Source organism: Protopterus annectens, chromosome 5.part1 (genome assembly GCF_019279795.1).
Source record: "Protopterus annectens isolate FY-2018-M chromosome 5.part1, PAN1.0, whole genome shotgun sequence".
In the NCBI taxonomy this organism is placed as follows: Eukaryota; Metazoa; Chordata; order Ceratodontiformes; family Protopteridae; genus Protopterus; species Protopterus annectens.
In genome coordinates, this window is record NC_056736.1 from 554,920,344 (window position 1) to 554,940,245 (window position 19,902).

The window sequence follows — 19,902 nt, forward strand, 5'->3', positions numbered from 1 at the left end:
ATGGGCCTCAAGCTACCTTCCACCTCGAGGGAGTTCAGATCAAACAAATGCGAGAATTTAAGTATCTGGGTTTGCTGGTCCAGGAGAAGAAGGTGGCATCAACAGCTCAAGACCATAGCAGGATTTGACAAGCCACATCAGCATTTGCTTTGCTCAAGTGGTGTTTATGGAAGACATATATCACTATCACCACCAAGATTTGCCTTTTCTTGGCACTGATCTTGCCAATTCTCCTTTATGGATTGGAAATGTGGATCCTCCTCAAGCCACACCTGAACAAGCTTAAGGTCTTCCAAATGCAATGCCTGTACCAAATGTTGGGAATTTCACTTTGTGGCTGCATTAGAAATGAGAGCATCCAGACCAGATGTAATCAGCAACCAACGATCACAGATCCAGAGCAAGAGGCTATGCTGGTTTGGACGTGTGTGCAGGATGGACACCTGATACTTGCCATAAAGACTACTATGGAGAGCATGCTCCATGAACTAGAGAATTCACAAACCTGCACCAAATAAGATGTAGGCTAAACAGGTTGAACAGGATGTGAGAAGCCAGCGACACGACCTACAGAAGGCCATAAACATGCCATTAGGGTTGCCAACTTTCATTGTGGCTAAAACTGGAGAAAGGCCACACCCCTCACATAACCAGTATCTACGCCCACCTCACCCTTTCTCCCGTCCACACACCACCCATTTCATGTCACTGTGACACCATCGGGCAGGGAACGCCCTCTTTTTCCATTACTAATGCTTGCTTTTGGCTGATTTACTATGCTTTTCTCTAAAGAAAAAAGCATAATAAATCAGCCGATTTACAAACTCGATAGTCTGTTTTCTTTTTTGAAACAGAATACAGGAGTATGTACAGTGTTTTCCAGACTACCGGAGAATCAATTTGACTTTCAGATAATCCAGAAAACAAAACGGAGGGGTGGCAACCCTGATTGCCATGGACAGAACAGCATGGAAAGGCATCATGAAAGAAGCCCAGAATCCAGCAGCAGCCACAGCAGCATACCAACTAAGGGGTCGACCACCTCTCCATTGGTCACCAGGTAGGGGCAAAAGAAGAAGAATGACATGAAGTAGGCATATGCTTTGGAGTGCCATACAAGTTTAGTACAGTAATCCGGTATTTCCAGGTTTTCTTGTTCTGTCATAGTTCAAAAATATAATTAACGCAATGGAATCCCATATTTATTTGCAAATTTCCAAATTGCTGGCTTTCTTCCTGTTGATCTCCATCTCACAAATCCAGTCTCTTCTTCATTTTCAATGTAATACTGGTTCATCTAGTCAACTCTTGTGCTTCTTTCTGTCTCTCAGGCATTTTCTTTTGAAACACTGGAAAAGGTTTCACTGGCACAGCCTCTCCAAGGACTTTATTACCAGAAGAACAAGAAACAGAATCTCCTTCTATTTGATACCTCACTTTTTGTTGTACAAATTTTAGTATTTCCTCCTTAGCATGCTTTGCATCAAAAAATGATTCTGACTGTGACAACGTGAGGTATTGCTAGCCATGCCAGGAGAAGTAGGGCAGTGGATGTCTAACATATGCCAGCATAGCTAGTTGGAGTTTTGTAAAGAATTATATGTCATTTGTATATCAAATTGATTTGTACAAGTACTTGTGTTGAAAATGCATTTGTAAAGCTGCTTGTGTTAAAAAATGTACTAACAGTGGGTCCTGCTGGACAGAAAAAAGAAATACACCTGTATGTCAGACTGTATTATAACTGTTGAAATGAATATTGTAAAAGAGTATACTGGAAGAGAAGAGGTTAACCTCAGTCCAGATAACTTTGAAAAATATAGGCCATAAAGACTGTAACTCACAGGACTCAATGCAACCAGAGACAAAAAGTCTGTACTAAGAAACCTTCTGTATTGTGGCATTAGCACTGAACTGGAAGGGTGGAAGTTTGAAATTGTTTTGACTTCCAGAAGCTGCAAAACATCTTAGCAAAGCTGTATGTGTGTGTATGGTAACACATGTGCGAGATTCTGGTTCAGTTTCTAGTAAAGGGGGGTAGTATAGAAACCAGGAGTCAGATGACCAGATGTATGTGATGTCATTCTGTAATCCAGCACAGATATTATGTTTTAATACTAGATGAGATTGAAGTCTCAGGTCAGTCTGTTTTTGAAACCTGACATAGAAGGATCACTCACCTACTTCATCTTGCCTTGCTTTAGTAAGGAACCAGGGATAGTAATTCTTGAGATCAGTTGGGAAAATAGTGAGAGATTAGTTAAGTATTGTTTTTCTGTATCTGTGTGAATCTTTTCATCTGTGTTATTTTAATATTTCCTGTGATTGAAACTCTGGTGTTTGTTGTAAACAGATATTTAGTATGTTCATGTTCTTTTATTACTTATTATTAAATATATCGAAACTTTTCATTGTGGGTGTTCCTTTAGAGAATATTTTAACCTTTGAGAGTACTTACATTTACTTGGTGACACTGCGGCCACTCCTACAAGCCTGGCTATTTGGTCAACATTACCACTTGCATTAGTATTAATTTCACTCAGTATAATTTGGTACCCTTGTAACAGCCTTGGAGTAGCTGGCTTTGGAGTGTCTGTTGGAAGTAACTACCTTACAGTCTGGGCAAAAGGGGACATAGCTAGTAAATCTGTGCCAGCCTTTCCCAGGTGTGTGTGTGTGTGTGTGTGTGTGTGTGTGTGTGTGTGTGTGTGTGTGTGTGTGTGTGTGTGTGTGAGTGAAAATCAAATCTCAAAGAGTGTGTGTGTCAGGGACACAGAGCACAGTTTTCACAGAGAGTGGTGGAGGACTTGGCTTGGACACTCAGCTAAGGACTCAACTCTACAGCTGTGCCAGTGGGGAGTCTTACTGAGGACCTGGAGAGAGAGGGGGGGGTGGATGCAGCCCCTAGTCTAAGTGCGTTCCATGTGTGTTCTTAAGGGAAATTGTGCTGGATGCAGACGAGTTGCATCTGGAAATACTGTGTGTGTTTCTACTTTTGTTCCAAGTGAACGTCCCTCTCCAGTGCCAGTGGTGAGGCTTCAGGTTCCTTGTCACTGGCCCAGAGGAGGGACATCATACTGACTTTCCAGGAAATAATATTCTGAAAATAGCTTGATACAGCAGCTTGAATTTCACGCTCACTTCTTGACATTCCCTGATTATTGGAACAAATTTACTCCTCCTTTGCCTGGTGTACAGTGAGTAATCATTTTCCACAAACACTCTACTATCTCCCACAACAGTTCTCCAAGCCATGATAGCTGCACAAGTGCAATCATCATCATTAAGTCTAGATGGACTTCTAACAATGGTAAGTAAATCATCCAAGCTTTGATACGAGGAACACAGATCACCTGTGTTATCAGCTGTTACCTTTAAATATGCATATCATTTATTACATTGTACAATATATTTGTGCATTAGCAAATCGTTAATTGCATACTCATTTAAGGAATCCATATTCGGCTTCAAATGAATAAAATAATATAAAAGAAAAAAATAATCAAAATCAGTTACCACAGAATTCAAAGAGAACTTAAATAAACTTCTATGACAAAAAAAAAATTCACAAACAATATACAACTAAATACTAAAGTAAGTACAGTTACGCTAAACTGGCCATACAAGTTCTGCAAACCAGACAGAAGTTGCCTAGGCCTTGATGCGTCATTTCTGGAACAGGATGACCCAACACACCCTCCACATACAGACCGCCAGCGTTAAGTTTAGTGTACAGCTGGGCAAACAGACTTCTGACTATTAAATCTGACAGTTTGCACATGTATGAACTGTCAATAACCAATTCTTCAGCACTACGATGGTCACCCAAAAAGCACAAGCAGGCAAAATCTTCCCAGAATAGTTTTAATGCAGCAATAAAGGCTCTCCAAGTCACATTAACGATAGCAGCATCCACAATATGTTTTCATCTCTTACTTCATCAGATAATATGACAAGACATCATTCCCCTTATATACCCTCACCTATTTCAAATCAACCAATAAAAAACATTACATGTATTAAAATTCTATGCTCTAAAATTTATATATATTTTAATCTAATTTAATATAGCATACCATTATTTAATTTATACATCATAAGTTATTTATAACAGTATTTGATTAAGTTTTATGAATTCATTACATTTTATTATTAGTATAGATAGATTGTTATAGAGATATTTATGATGTATAAATTAAATAATGGTATGTTCTATTTAATTAGATTACAATATATATCAATTTTAGAGCATAGAATTTTAATACATGTAATGGTTTATATTGGTTGATTTGAAATAGGTGAGGGTATATAAGGGGATTGATGTCTTGTCATATTATCTGATGAAGTAAGAGACGAAAACGTATTGTGGATGCTGCTATTATTAATGTGACTTGGAGAGCCTTTATTGCTGCAATAAAACTGTTCCGGGAAGATTTTGCCTGCTTGTGTTTATTGGGTGACTATTGTAGTGCTGAAGAATTGTTTTTTTGTTTTGTACGGCACTTTTCTTCTTTTTTGGTGTTTACAACTATGTCAATAAGAGACTTTAAGTAAGTCAAATGGAAGTGGAGGTAAGCAGGGATAAATACTGAAAATATGTCACAAACGTTAATTTATAACAATACATTTCTTCAAAAGATGTCCTCATCATATGTTTAAATGGAAACTTTCACACTGTAGTTTAATCTTTACCTATTATAAACATTTCTAACCCATTTTAACAATACTGTAGAATCATACCTTCCATCTGCCTCATCCTGCCCATCCATGTCAAAACGCAACCTTTTCAGTGGCTTGGGTGGGTTACTTGTTTCACCACCTCGCTTCAACAAGCGCTCACTACTGCTCACCATCTGGTTGATTTTCAGAAACTTCTCAGGTGCCTAACATAAAAGCAATGTTAAAATTTTAGTATTCTTTCATTTAGAAACTGAAAAGAAAGACAAAACTGTCACTTGAACAGCTGCACACAGCACATAAATAAAATGCCATACTATATCAATGCAACACAGAAAAGCAAAAGTTAGTAGCATAGCTAGTGTGTAGCAAAGGGGGAGCTACTCCGGACTCAAAGTGTTAGGGGGAATAAACAGGTAGATTCCAATCCCTCTTCAGTGCATATTCTTCTTCTTCTTCTTTCAGCTTTTCCCGGTTAGGGATCGCCACAGCCAAACTCCAGTCCGGTAATGATTGATAGTAGATTTTTATGGTGCCGAGGTGCCAGCCCGATACCCAACCTTCAACGAAGGCACGCCCATTCACGCAAGTCTTTCGAACGCCACTCGACCGTGGGGAGGACATGTAGACTCCACACAGAAGGTGCTCCAGCCGAGAATCGAACGGGAGAACCTCTTGCTGTGAAACGACAATGCTATCGCTGCACCACTGTGGCTCCTCACTTAGAAATAAATGCTAGTATTCCATTTGTAATATTGCAGGAGCTCTGCCATAAGGATCTACACCTACAAACTCACTCAGAATTTTTTCATTGTTTAACAGCCTGCAGTCACTACATCTGACCTCAGTACTGCAGGAATTCTTCCACAAGGCCCTAGACCTACAAGCTGGCTTAGAATTTTGTCATTGTTTAATAGCCTACTGTCACTACATCTGACATTGATATTGCAAGGGCTCTGCCACAAGGCCTTACGCCTACAAGCTTACTGATAATTTTGTCATTGTTTAATAGCCTGCAGTCACTACATCTGATCTAATACTGCAGGAGTTCTGCCACAAGGCCCTACACCTACAAGCTTACTGAGAATTTTGTCATTGTTTAATGTAAGCATATTTATCATGAAAAAGCTTGCTGTGTATTAACTGTATTCAGTTAAGCATATGGCTGCTCTATGATTGAAAGTCTCTGTAAAATAGTCTGTGTACCCTAAGGACTACTTACCAAACTGGTCACCGTCCCCTTTTAAGTGACCAGTAGACTATACTGCATATGCCAGTTATTTAGTCTCAGGAAATGACAACCTGTTTTACTTGCATGTCTTTTTTAATTGCTTTGTCCTGGCTATAAACTAATTACTCTCAGTTATAAACTGACCGGAGGGTAGGACTGTCACTGTAGTAGAAGGTATTACTAAATATCCCTTCAGAGCTGTGTCTTCTTACATTCAGTCAACTATCTTCCTTCATAGAGGAGGTATGTGTCATATGTTATTACATTTCTATTTGTTCTAAGACTATAAAATAGTGAAAAGACTTTGGTAGTATGTTACATTTGTAACACTTTCATTCAGAGCGGATACGCTGTATTATGTATACTTAACGTGTTTCCCTTTAACACATATGTATGTAATGTCAGTTGCTGGTGTCTGGTATATACATACACACATACATATGTATATAAATACATAAATACATATACATGTACACATAGATGTACATACACATTATATATATATATATATATATATATATATATATATATATATATATACATACACACACACACACACACACACACACACACACACACACACACACACACACACACACACACACACACACACACAGATGACAAAGATATTACACTATTTTGATGTACTGGTGAGTCCCATGAATGTTTTCTAAGATGGTGTTGTATTGTACTTATCAGTGTACTGCCATGTTCTGATACTTTGCTTGATACAGCTGCATATTTATGCTGCGTTACTTTGGTTCTCTGTCAGTACACTTCCTGCTAAAACTATTCTGAGTTTATGTTCATACACTGTCTTACCATCACTCTACCCTAACATGTCCCCTGTACTGTCTTGCTCTGACTTACTGTGGTCCTTCCTCCATCTCTTTTTTTGTACAAGTACTAACTTTATTGCTTCAATATAATTTGACATATTACTAGAGATTTTTTTTCTTTCTTTCATTTCAGAGCCTGCAGTCTCTACATCTGACCTCGACATCGCAGATCATCTGACAAAAGGCCCTACACCTACAAGCCTGCTGAGAATTTTAAGCACATGTATCATGAAGAATCTTGTTGTGTATTAACTTCAATCAGTTAAATACATATCTAATCGGTGATTGAACATCTCTGTGAAATAGTCCATGCACTCTAAGGACCTCTTACTAACCTGGCCACTGTGTCCTTTTGATTGACCAGTAGACTATATTGCATATGCCAGTTATTTAGTCTGAGGAAATGACAGACCTGTTTTATTCACATCTCTTTGTTAATTGCTTTGTTCTGGCTACAAACTGATTGCTTTCACTTATAAATTAACCTGAGTGTAATATATATTACTGTCCTTTATATCCCTCCTGGTGAAAATACAGCTATACTGGAAGATATCCTACACTGGATAGTTAACATTTTTACAGGTAAAAATATTACTAGGTGATGTGAATGCCAACTGGTTGGACATTAACTTCCCTGCACTTAGCAGGAACTTATATGGTTTCACACAACTAATTAATAGCCCCATGCATTATAGAAACACATCAAATTCTCTATTAGACTGGATCTTAGTATCAGATCCTAGCAGATATTCCACCACAGGTACAATGTCAGACTCTCAATGATAATCTTCCAATCTATACAACTAGACATCTCACACATCTGGTTAAACACCATAGTTATAAAACAACACGTAACCTTTCCAAGTTTAACCCTGAAATGTTCATCTATTAACTTGAACTTCCTAAAAATCCTCCCTTTAGACAATGCTATAATTGAATTCAATATATCTTTTCTAAATATCCTAAATAGCCTTGCACCTCCTAGAAGGAAGAGACTGAAAAAATAATGCAATGTGGCTATCCAAAAACAGTAGAATGCTAATGCAGGATAGAGAAAAAGCATGGAGAGAATAGCAAAAATATAAAACAACTCAATATGTTGAAAACTTCAAAATGCTTTGCAATCGGACTAAAAAGCAAATAAATGAAGATACAAAAACTATACTATAACAACTTTCAGAATAATAATAATAAACAACCCTAAAAAATTTTGGACATCCATTAAAAAAAAAACTTACATCCCGGCCAAATATTCAGCCTAAACCCCTCTCCAGATAACACACCACTTGAAACTACAATACAGTTCAACTGTTATTTTACAGACAGTACAGCATCTTTAACCAAGGATTCCTCAACATCTAATCCCAACCCTACCAAACAGCTATGTATCACCACATCCATTTTCACCTTCAAATCTGTGCTGACATCCTGTATAAAACTACTCAAACAAACTTAAACCGTGCTGTTCTTCAGCTAATGACCTTTCATGCGAGTACCTAAAAATTGCAGCCAGTAGCATTGCCTGTCTTGTCTCAATGCACATAAATAGGTCAATCCAGGAATCCCACATTCCTTCTCTCTGGAAAAAGTCACACACTATTCCTCTACATAAAGAAAGAACTTCAACAGACATTAATAACTTTACACCTATAGCAATATTACTTCTCCTCGCCAAAACACTTGAAAATGTATTCAAAAACAATTGCTAGACTATCTCCGGCAGGACGAACTCCTATACCCTACACAACATGGCTACCATCCTTCCAACAGTACTAGCACTACCCTTCTAATCTATAGAGACATTGTCAATAAAGCTAAAGATAATGGCAAACTAGTCTCTTCCTTATTTCTAGACTTGTGTAAAGTCTTCAACATAGTTTGTCACAGCAAACTTCTACTTCAAATGTCCTCAACTAGGTCTCTCTCGGCCAACCATTCTGTAGTTCAAGAGCTACCTGTCCAATAGGTATCAGTCAGTAAAATGGCATTTGGTGCTCTCTCCTTACCTCCCAGTCTCCACTGGTGTACCACAAGGCTCTATACTTGGCCTCCTCCTCTTTAACATTTTCACCAACACCCTCTATACTTCTACACAACAAGCCACCCTAATAGAATACACAGATGATTCCACTTGGATTTCCACATCTGACAATATGGTATGGCTCCAAAAAAGTACTCAGGAACCTTTAACAGCCACTGAAACATGGCTTCATAACTCACAACTCCTGCTCAATGCAAAAAAGACCAAACTATTACTTTTTCCCCTCAAATCCCTCTCTCATGAAAAAACAAATTTAATACAACCACTGAAGTCACTTCTCATAGGAAACTATTAAGGGTGATAGTAGATGATATTCTTACATTTGACCTGCATATACAAAATTGCATAAGAAAAGCTAATCAAAAACTAGGGATGCTTTACAGAGCCAAAAGCTTTCTCATTGTTGCAACCAAAACTACACTTGCCACTATCTACATCTCTTCTCCACACTTCCTTATGGCGCTCCCATCCTTACTAACCTCCAGGCTTCACAAAAATTTAAATTTGAACAATGCTATAACAAAGTTGCTTTCAGAACCCAAAACTATATAGCACTGAAAAGCCTAAATTGGTTAGAACTGTCACATCAACTAACATATACATAGCTTCTTACCACCTATAAAATTATCCATCATCCATCTGCCTGCCTGTCTAGCACCAAAAAACATTTTTCACAATGTTCCCAGCCGGTCATTGTGATCCAGTGACCAAAAACTCCTGTCCATCCACAAACCTAATAAATCTGCTGTGCATTGTCTATACTCGTACAAGGTTGCTAAGGTCTTGAAGTCCTTACCTGTATCCATCAGGTCTATACCCTCCCCTCCCATCTTTCAAAAAACACTCTGAAAGACTAGCTAAAATCTGTCTCTGTTCTTGCTCAAAACCAGGACAAACTATATCCCTAAATGTGAATAAGTACCTTTTCCATTCCTTACACCGCCTTACTCTCTTTGTCACTTACTTCCTAACTGATATTGAATTCTCTTCCCTGACTTTCTCTCTAACTATACTATAACCCTGTTTTTCCCTCATTTCATATTGCAATTCCTGTTTGTATTACACTAATTTACCTTTCAGTGGTTAGCATTGCCGCCTCATAGCAAGAGGTTCCCCGGTTCAATCCTCGGCTGGGGTGCCTTCTGTGCGGAGTCTGCATGTCCTCCCTGTGGTCGTGTGGGTTTCCTCCCACATCCCAAAGACATGCTGTAGGTGAATTGGACAGACAAAATTGGCCCTAGGCATGAGTGTGTGCATGTGTGTGCCTTCTGTGGAAGGTTGAGTGCCGGGCTGGCAACTTGACACCGTAAAACTCCACTGCCAATCATGAGCGGACAGTGATCCACTGTGGCGACCTCTAACTGGGAAAAGCCGAAAGAAGAAGAAGAATTACACTAATTTGCCTTTAACTTCCCTATAAACTATCTAAAATTTCTCTAACTATTAAATATTTATCATATACCTTGTATTGATGCTTAATGTTTTTATATTATGTCTAATGTTTCTAATTTGTTACAATTTAAACTGCAAATGTTTTTGTTTTATTTTTGAAGACTATATAATTATGTTTCTTAAAATGTTTTGCAATAATTTGGAGCATTTCTCCCTGAGCCTTTGCTGAAAATTAGCATCAACCTAGTCTGACCTTTCCAGCAATTGAATGTAATTAATTAATGAATGAATGAATTAATTAAATCTGAAATCAAAACTAGTGTTCCATGTGTGATATAAGCAGTAGCATCTTGCTGCAGTTTAAAAGATGAAAAGAGCTTATTTATCTATTCTTTTTTTTTTGCTATTAATAGCTTGCAAAATATTTTTTCCTTTGTTCTTCATGTCTCTAAGAAGTCTCCAAAAAGTGCCTTTTTTAATATTAGGAGGAGGGCACCAGGTGCAAAAATAGTTAGCTACACCCTCTGTCAACAGTACAAATAGATAACTATTCACTGTAACAGTAGATTTGTCATGTAGATCACCTATTCAGGTTCCAGATATTTTCCATACATATCTGACAGCCCCTTGATGCACCAGGTTAAGGAAGTCTCCCAAGGTGGTTCTTATCAGAGTAGCAGCAAAAAAGAGAGTACACCTTGCCCAAATAGGTCAGTTCCTTCACTCACTGACTGTGGAGTATTTTATGATCACCCTATTTACAGCTTTTCTATCTTCCTGTCTTGGCACTTTTCTTCTGGGGACTCAACTCATGGACAGCAGGAAGCCCCCATGGCCCAGCACTAGTAGTTTCTTAAGTGTCAGGAAGCTCTGGATGTTTTGGTCATAATACAGCAACATTTTCTGAATGAAAGTATGCCTTACAGTCAGTCCAGTCCCTGCATGATGAAGCCATATGGTTTTCTCTTAGGAAAAACAGACGGTGAAGAAGGTATATTTCAGGGGACTATATATCTTACAGGGGTACTTATTGGTGATCCTTCACAGGGTTATCATGGGCCTTGGAAAATCTCCCAAAAACTCTGGGGGAAAAAAATCTCAAAATACAGCAACAGCAAACAAAAATGGCAACCTCAGAAAAACAAATTGGAAAATACATTTTCCCCAATTGGGTGCCTATCACTGTCTGAAAGCTACCTGGCAGGAAGCAACAGTCTAAAGACCAAATTGTTTTTACAACTAAAAAGAACTGATGACAGTGAAGGCTACTCTCCCTTTTCTTAATGCAATCAAGTTACAATTCCTGTAAAGGGGAAGAGGCCAGCTCTACTCTCAGGATAGCTGACATCTCTTGGAATCAGGGTGGAAGAATAGATGTGTGCCTTTGGTTAATTTCCATGTATAAAGATTCAGAGTAGTAATGATTACTGTGATGGTCATCACCCCATTTCATGGAAAGTGTAATGAAGCACACCATACAAAGATCATCTCTCCTGTCCAGGTTACAAATGAATCTGTAGATTTTCACTTGTCTAATCTGATCTCATTTACTGGTGATTCCCCCCAACTCACAACTGAGAGGCTACTAGAAAATGAAGTTCTCTCATTCCACTAATTGTTAATAGGTTTGTAGGTACATACTAGGCTAGCTGCCCTTGTGGGCCATTTTAAGTCTAGATAAATAGCCTTTAGTTGCTAAAAAAACCTATCCCATTTGGTTATAGACTGGCCTTAACCATCCCATGGTCGACAGTTATACATTACCCCTAATGAGAATAACTGGGATCATACCACAGATAATTTGAGGGAACCATGCATAGGATAAAGGATTTAGGAGCTGCCTCTGCTTGTATGTAGTAAAGGGGGCTGTCTTGGGGTAAATGTTCTGTTTCCATCCATAAATCGAATATGGATAGGAATGAACTTTGTTTTATGTGGATGGGGAGTCCGTGCCAGCGCAGTAGTATCCTCTGCGAGATATGCCTGTCCCTCCAAACTGTTCTGCTGATGGTGCAGAAGAGGTTTAGGTACCTAAACTGAGTACTTCTTATGCCATTTGACTTGCTGATGGGCAATGAGTCCATCACTAATAGGTCAGAGGATGCCTTGTATGCCAGACACTGGTTACCTCTTAGCAGTCTGTAGGATACCGAGTATAGGGTATAGCTGTCCAAACACACTTCTGACAAACCATATAGGACATGTTATTTAGGCCTTGCATCCTTTTAGTAAGGCATCTCTGTGAGTGTTTCAGCTGTTGCATGTATACAGACAGATGTATGTCAAATGGGTCATTATATTCAATGACTAGCCTAATGTAGGCTGAATAAAGGGGGACAATGACATCCCTAGGTCTAGACACAATCCTTTGTTTACAAGCTGTGCAAAACAGAAACATTTTCTTACAATAATGGAGACATACTGGTTAAACGTTATGTCTGCATCCATATAAGTTACCAAATCCCAAACAACTGGGTCATCTCTTAATGCATATTGTCAATGTGGTAGTTCTGAATTAAAGGATTCCCCAAAGGATATGATGATGTATTTTTTGATATTTAGTTTCAGTCCATGATTCTGGCACCAGTTATTTGATGGCTAAGTCATTTGAAGATTCAATGACAACTCCTAGCTTGCAGTCATCTGCAAACTTAGACAGAGCCTTGTGGTATTGGTTTGTACTTCAGAAAAGTAGCTGCCACATGAGAGATCCCAGCACAGAACCATGGGGGACTCCTTTGTTGACTGGTCACTTTGCGGAGGTAATTTCCCCTATTTTGATTATCTGTGCCATATCTGTGAGTCAAGATGGCAATTCAGCGGGTAATACAGGGGTTTATTCCCAGGTTACTTAGGTCTCACCTGCTTGAGTTAGTGGTTGCTCAGGTGGATGTAAAAGATCTCATGGCACTTATCTAAAAGAGAGGTGAAGTTCCCTGATGCCCTGGCCAAATTTCTCTTAGTAGTACAAATGCCACCCCAGATCTCTCCTAAAAAGAGGTCACTAGCCTACTGAACGAACCCAGTCAACAAAGGATAAATTAAATAAATGAAGATGTTACAGTTTAACAAATAATTCAATGGGGAATCTATTAGGAATGGATGGTAAGTAAAATAAAAATAAATAAGGAAACAAGCAGCAAATTAACAGACATGGTACTTGACGGTTGCACTGGAATGCTGTACTGACACAACATAACAATAAATAACATAACAAATACAACTTTAAAAAACAAAAAAAACCCAAAAAATAATAAAATACCACCAAGACCACCGATCCAAGAACAACATAACATTGTGATCCTAGATGCTGATTAACAGGGTGACTACCAGCTTTCTGCAGTGCAAATTACAATGAATAAAGGTAACATTCATCTGTAATACAAACCCCAGCTAAAATAAAGAACACAACATTTTGTCAAAACTTCAACCACCAATTGCCCGTTTCCTTACAAATATTTTTCTGACTGCATTAAATTTGCATTTGTTGCCTCTGACTGCCTAATTAATCTGCACAGCATAACCTTAATCTGAACAAAGAAAACAATGAAATATATACAGATATACACAACACATGCACACACAGAGTCAGGAAACTGTTTATTATCCTACAGAATGTACTTACAAATAAAATACAACTCAAAGGTAGAAAAACAAACTCAGTCATTCTTACTATATTTTGTCCAGTGTACTGTTGAACAACTCAGACCGAAGGAGGTGGTGCAACCATTCATTTACAGTAGCTTATCAGGCATTCCGTCAGTGATCAGAACTACAGAACTTCTACTGACTGTGACTGTTTTATTGCGCACTGGTATTAAGTGTGAATCATACTTTATTACATGTTGCTATTAATAGCGTTTTTAAAAAATGAAGTATTATAATCCAAAGTTTAGAAAGCATTGCATAGTGACAACATTTTTAAATGCGCTGCAGTTTATTACACAACTCTTTGCAATCATGTGAAGACTAACAACTTGGGCAAGCACAGCTTCAAGGACAGGGATACTATTTTATGCCAATAATTTTCTGTCATAAAAGTTATAGTTGGTTACTACTAAACCTGTATAACAAATTAAGACAATAAGGTAAGTTACACAAAAGCCTTACATTTGTCATAGAATCATAGGAGTTAACTAGGCTAACGGCTCCAGGTCCCTTACAAGCCAAGCCAAGTTCAACCCATGTTCAAGGGTGTCTGGTTCAAGCAGACAGTAAAATAAGTGCCTATTGCCCCTGTCCAAGAGGACAGAGGTGAAACTCTGGGGTGAATTTCTGGTTATCAATCCAATCATACAAACTGCACTTAAATAGGGCCAACGAGAGGCTTTGTTTAAAATGAATAGGAAGCTTGTTCCAAAGGTGGTGTAACCTCTGTGAGACAATTTTGTCTCTCCAGGACGTTCTACTGATGTCACATACCAGGTTAACGTCCTTTGAGCAAGTGACTTGTGTGCCATTTGACTTGTGAATATGCAGCATTTCCATCAAAGCTGGGTCAGAGATTGCTCTCTATGCAAGGCACAGGTCGCCTCTGATCAGTCTGTATGACACAGAGTAAAGTGACAATGATTTGTCTGTCCACATAAGACACATCTTGAAGACCCTGAATTTTCTTCGTAAGGAAACTTTGTGGTCTTTCCAATTGCTGCAGATGTTGGAAAGGAACATACCAAAGGGAGCGTTGTACTCGATTATTGGCCTGATGAGGGAATAATACAAGGGGGTTATAACCTTTTTTTTTTCTGGAAGCAATGTCCTTACTTATGAGATGAGCAATGTAAAATGCCCTTCTTACCAATGTGGAGACATGGTGATCGAAGTTAAGGTTGCTGTCAACTTGTGTGCCCAGATCTCTCACCACTGACTGTGTGCTTAGGGTATTGTTATTGATGTGGTAGTTTGCAGGAACATCAACCTTACCGAAGGGGATGATAATGCATGTTTGTTAATATTGTAAGCTACTTCAAGCAATCACTTCTACCAATATGCTTTCCTCTGCTTGTTAATTCATAAGTAAAATTAAAAATTGTTCTTACAGTAACAAGAGCAACATAATTCAATACACATGAACAGAATAAAAAACAGCACTGCATTAATCACAAGAAGAAGATATTTTCCAGCAAAGTCTTCTAATTTAAAATATTTTGACAAGCAAATACTTACCCCAAATGTTTCACCAATTGACACCAAAATTCTGTAGACAAAACAGAAAAGTTTTAAAAATACATATATATTAAACATTCACAAACAAAGACATGTTTAAACTGACTAGGTAGAGTACAAACCTAGAAACAATGGTAAGCATTTTCTATATTCTGACTGATACATTTAGTAATGAATGTCACACATATACATATACTAATACTGCTAACATATGCTTTCCTAAATTAACATACACAGTAATATACATAGTAGTAGTGCACATGTTACTCTAAAAATAAGTAATCTCCACTTTAACAACGAAAACCAAAGGTAAATCTGGTTTGGTAAACATACATCATTACCTGCCTTTTGATCTGATGAAGTTTTTACAAGAGGTAAAACGAAAGAGCTCATTCTTTACTTTGTTTAAATAAACGAACAGTGACTTTAGTATAACGGTGCAATTTCCTTGTGTACCCGAAGCACTTATGTGCTGTGGTCGTGATTCGTTTTTCATTTTCACTGGTTTGGATTTGTGGTTTTGAGTATTACCTGCCTTTTAGTCTGACTGGCTGCTTTCTCTCAGCTACTTGCTGAAGGCTGAAATGTAGCATGAATATTTTCCACGCTGTAAAGAAACAACTTTCACACACTGAAGTATATTATAAGTACCATTTCCAAGAACTCCTAAATTGTGGAACAATTCCTTGCCCTTTGTAGATGGCATGAATAGACGTTTAAACAGAAATGCACAGCGACTCATTCACTGTATATGTTATTAACAAAATCCTCCTGAACAGTAGACACTGCTCAACACATCCTCATGCAGTGATAGCATATGGTACTAAATGCAACACAGCTTTACACTGAAATAAAGTAGTGTCAGAAGTTCATAAGCATTTCCCCCAGTCTTATAAGCTGGCTTTGTTGGAAGCTGCTATTTTAATATCATTAACTTTGACACACTTACACTAAAAAATAAACGTCGATATGCTACTGCACATGCTCCAAGGCTAATCCTTGGAACATACAATTAAAGTGTTTTTATCCACTTGCACTCCCTACATGCCCTGCAGCTTATTTATTCCAACACAAAGACTGCACAATCCCTGAAGAAAGGGCATATTCCCTAACCCCAGGGATTGTCCATTCTCACTCAATTGTCAACCATCCATATTGTCAACTAAACAGTGCTGTCAATACAAAGGTTGACTGCAGCTAAAATTCATCAATACTAGGTAAGCCACATATAGAATCATCAGATCATAGGAAGTTACTACGCTAATGGTCCTAGGGCCCTTACAAACCTAGTCAAGTTCTACCCATGTTTCCATGATCAGCACCTATTGCCCTTGTCCAAGAGGGACACAGGTGAAACCCCTGGGGTGAATTTACGGTTACCCATCCAATCATCCAGATTGCGTTTGAAGAAGGCCAGTGAGGTGCTCTGTTTGACATGAAGTGGGAGTCTGTTCCAAACTGGTAACCTCTGGGAGACAAATCTGTCCCTCCAGCATGTTCTATTAATGTCACATACCAGGTTAAGGTCTTTAGAATGAGTAACAAGTGTACATTTGACTTACGGATATGCAACACTTCCAATAAAGCAGGGTCAGAGATTGCCTTGTATGCAAGACAGAGATTACCTCTGAGTAGTCTGTATGAAACAGAATAAAGTGATAGTGATTTCACACAATCTGCATAGGACAGATGCTGAAGACCTTGAATTCTCCATGTAAGGAACCTTTGTGGTGTCTCAAATTGCTGCAGGTGCTTGGAAAGGTACATACCAAAAGGGGCATTGTACTCAATTATTAGCCTAATGAGGAAGAGTACAGGGAGGTTATAACTTCTTTTTTTCTGGAGGCACTGCCCTTACTTATGAGATGAGCAATATACAATGCCCTTCTTACCACTGTGGAGACATGGTGGTCAAAGGTAAGGTTGCTGTCAACCTGTGTGCACAGGTGTCTCACCACTGAGTGCGTACTTAAGGTGTTGCTGTTGATATGGTAGTTAGCAGGAACATTGCTCTTACCGAAAGGGGTGATAATACATTTTTTTGCATTGAGTTTAAGGCCATGACTTTGGCACTAATCACTTGTTTGTGTAAGACCCTCTTGTAGGATGATGACATCATCTGGAGATTCTATGATCGTTCCCAGTTTGCAGTCATCAGCAAACTGTGATAGCCACAGACCTGTAGTTTTTGCTTGTACTTTGGAGAAATAGATTCCAAGCAGTAGAGGTCGCAGGACTGAACCCTGTGGAACACCACTGCTTACAGGTCTGCTGTTGGAGGTGGATATGGGTTCTATCAGTGAGCTAGTTAGAGACACAGCTAACAATATAAGGGCTGATACCTAGCTGGCTTAGTTTGTCAATGATCCCTGAGTGGGGGGTAGTATCAAACGCCTTGGCTAAGTCGAGGTAGGCTGTATGTACAGATTTCCCCTCATCCAAGGCCTTGGTGACTGTCTCAAAGAATTCCACCAGGTTTAACAGGCATGCTCTCCCTTTGACAAATCCAAACTGAGTAGGATCAAGTGTTTAGAGATTACCTATATCTATGTTGATAAGGTACATGATGATTCACTCCATGGTCTTGCAAATAAGGCTAGTCAGGTTAATAGGCCTATAGTTCCTGGGGTTAGTGGAAGCACCATCTTTGCGCAAGGGGATAATGGTGGCCGTTTTCCATTCAGCTGGGATGAAGCTGGTACTACCTAATGGTGTTGCTAATTCTTGTTAGGAGCATGTAGGATGCAGCCTGTGATGTTATCAGGTCCCAAAGATGCCATGTTTTTAGCCTTAGAGAGGGCATTTATGACCTGCTCTTTAGAGATATAAGGTAGGAGACAGGTGGTAGGGACATCATGGGGTACGTGTGGTGGGGACAGGGGAGTGATGTTTTCACAGAATCTGTCAGCCAATAGGTTAGCTATGTCTCTAGGCTCAGTATATGTGATATCAATGGTGACCAGTATGGTACAAATCTGGCCCTTTCCTTTTAGGTTACGTATGTAACTTAAGATTGCCTTATGGTTGTCCTTTGTTGAGGAAGCTAATTTGAATTTGCAATTTGTTTAGAAGACTTCACAAGAAGTCTTATTCGCTTGTTTAAGCTGAGGAGAGAGTGTTTCCAGTTTACAGCTTGCTCCCTCTTATTCTTAGACAGCAATTTCTTCCTTTTATTGTAAAGCCTGTTAATGGCAGTTGTCCACCATACCTATCCATCTATCTGTATCTCTCTCTCTCTCTTTATATATACACAAACATACACACACACACACACACACACACACACACATATATATATATATATATATATATATATATATATATATATATATACATGGGTCTACTTCAGCAGTCTGAAATCCCACTTACCTGACTTTCAAAAGACTGAGATGAAAAACCCGAAACTCCAGAAGACCGACTGCTCGGAACAGCAACAGATCACTATGGGTAAGTAACCACTTGGCCATCATGTTGACCTTTGCCCCTTACCGCTGTGGTAGTGCGATCTCGGAGTTGGTATATTTAGTTGGGGATGTGTGGAGGGCAAAGCCCCGCCACATGGGTGGGTTTTCTTTGCTTTGGTTTTAGTGTATTTACAGAGCTGGGCAAGCAGTTACTTACCCGTAGTGACCTGTCGGTGGAGTTTCAGGTTTTTCATCTCGGTCTTTTGAAAGTCAGGTAAGTGGGATTTTGGTGTAATGAAGTAAACCCATGCATATATACATGTATGTGTGTGTGATCGAGTTTTCAGAAACTCAAAATCCCGAAGAGAAATAAAAAAAAGCAATGCCCAAAGACATTGTTTCCGCAGGGGGGCCAGCCCCCCTCCGCCCTCCCACACTCCCCTACATAAATATACCAACTCTGAGATCGCACTATAGTGGGGAAAAGGGAAATCTCCCATTCCGTACTGTATGCAGAAGCGCAGAATGTGAGATTTCCCATTTCTTCACTATAGTGCGATCACGGAGATGGTATCGTTAAGTAGGCAGGGTGCAGGGGGGCTTACCCCCCCCCCTGCAGAAACTATGTCTTTTTTTTTTTTTTATTTCACTTCGGGATTTCGAGTTTCTGAAAACTCGATCATATGGTCTTGACCATATGAAGTTCGAGTTTTCAGTAATTCGAGATTCTGAAGTGAAATCATATATATATATATATATATATATATACATATATATATATTTACATACATACATATATATATATATATATATATATATATATATTTACAGAGATACACACATTTTATATATATATATATATATATATATATATATATATATAGAGAGAGAGAGAGAGAGAGAGAGAGTTCTACTTTGGAACATTGAATTAACAAAACACTGAACATCGAATCAGTGAAATCACAACGTCATAAAGCCATAACACTGCAAACGTCTAACATCTAGCCTTAAAACATCAGAAAACACCACCATAACAATGAAAGCCCAAACATTGACAATCAGATATTCAAAAGTGCTCCAAAACTGTTATATAAAGGGTTTGACTCCTTTAAGATGTTGGTCATAGTGCTGTAAACCTGCCGGAGAATACAT

General features: G+C 38.7%; 1 protein-coding gene across 2 annotated transcripts in view; it reads right to left on the minus strand.

Moving 5' to 3' along the window:
* The window catches only part of RB1 (RB transcriptional corepressor 1), a 3,440,561-nt gene that overhangs the window by 88,811 nt on the left and 3,331,848 nt on the right, over nt 1-19,902 (minus strand). For both annotated transcript variants that reach the window (XM_044073175.1, XM_044073174.1), the window contains exons 24-25: nt 15,347-15,377; nt 4,741-4,883 (exon numbers count right to left, since the gene is read on the minus strand). In XM_044073175.1, coding sequence (XP_043929110.1) covers nt 4,741-4,883; nt 15,347-15,377 — 174 coding nt within the window. The remainder of the gene's footprint in view (nt 1-4,740; nt 4,884-15,346; nt 15,378-19,902) is intronic.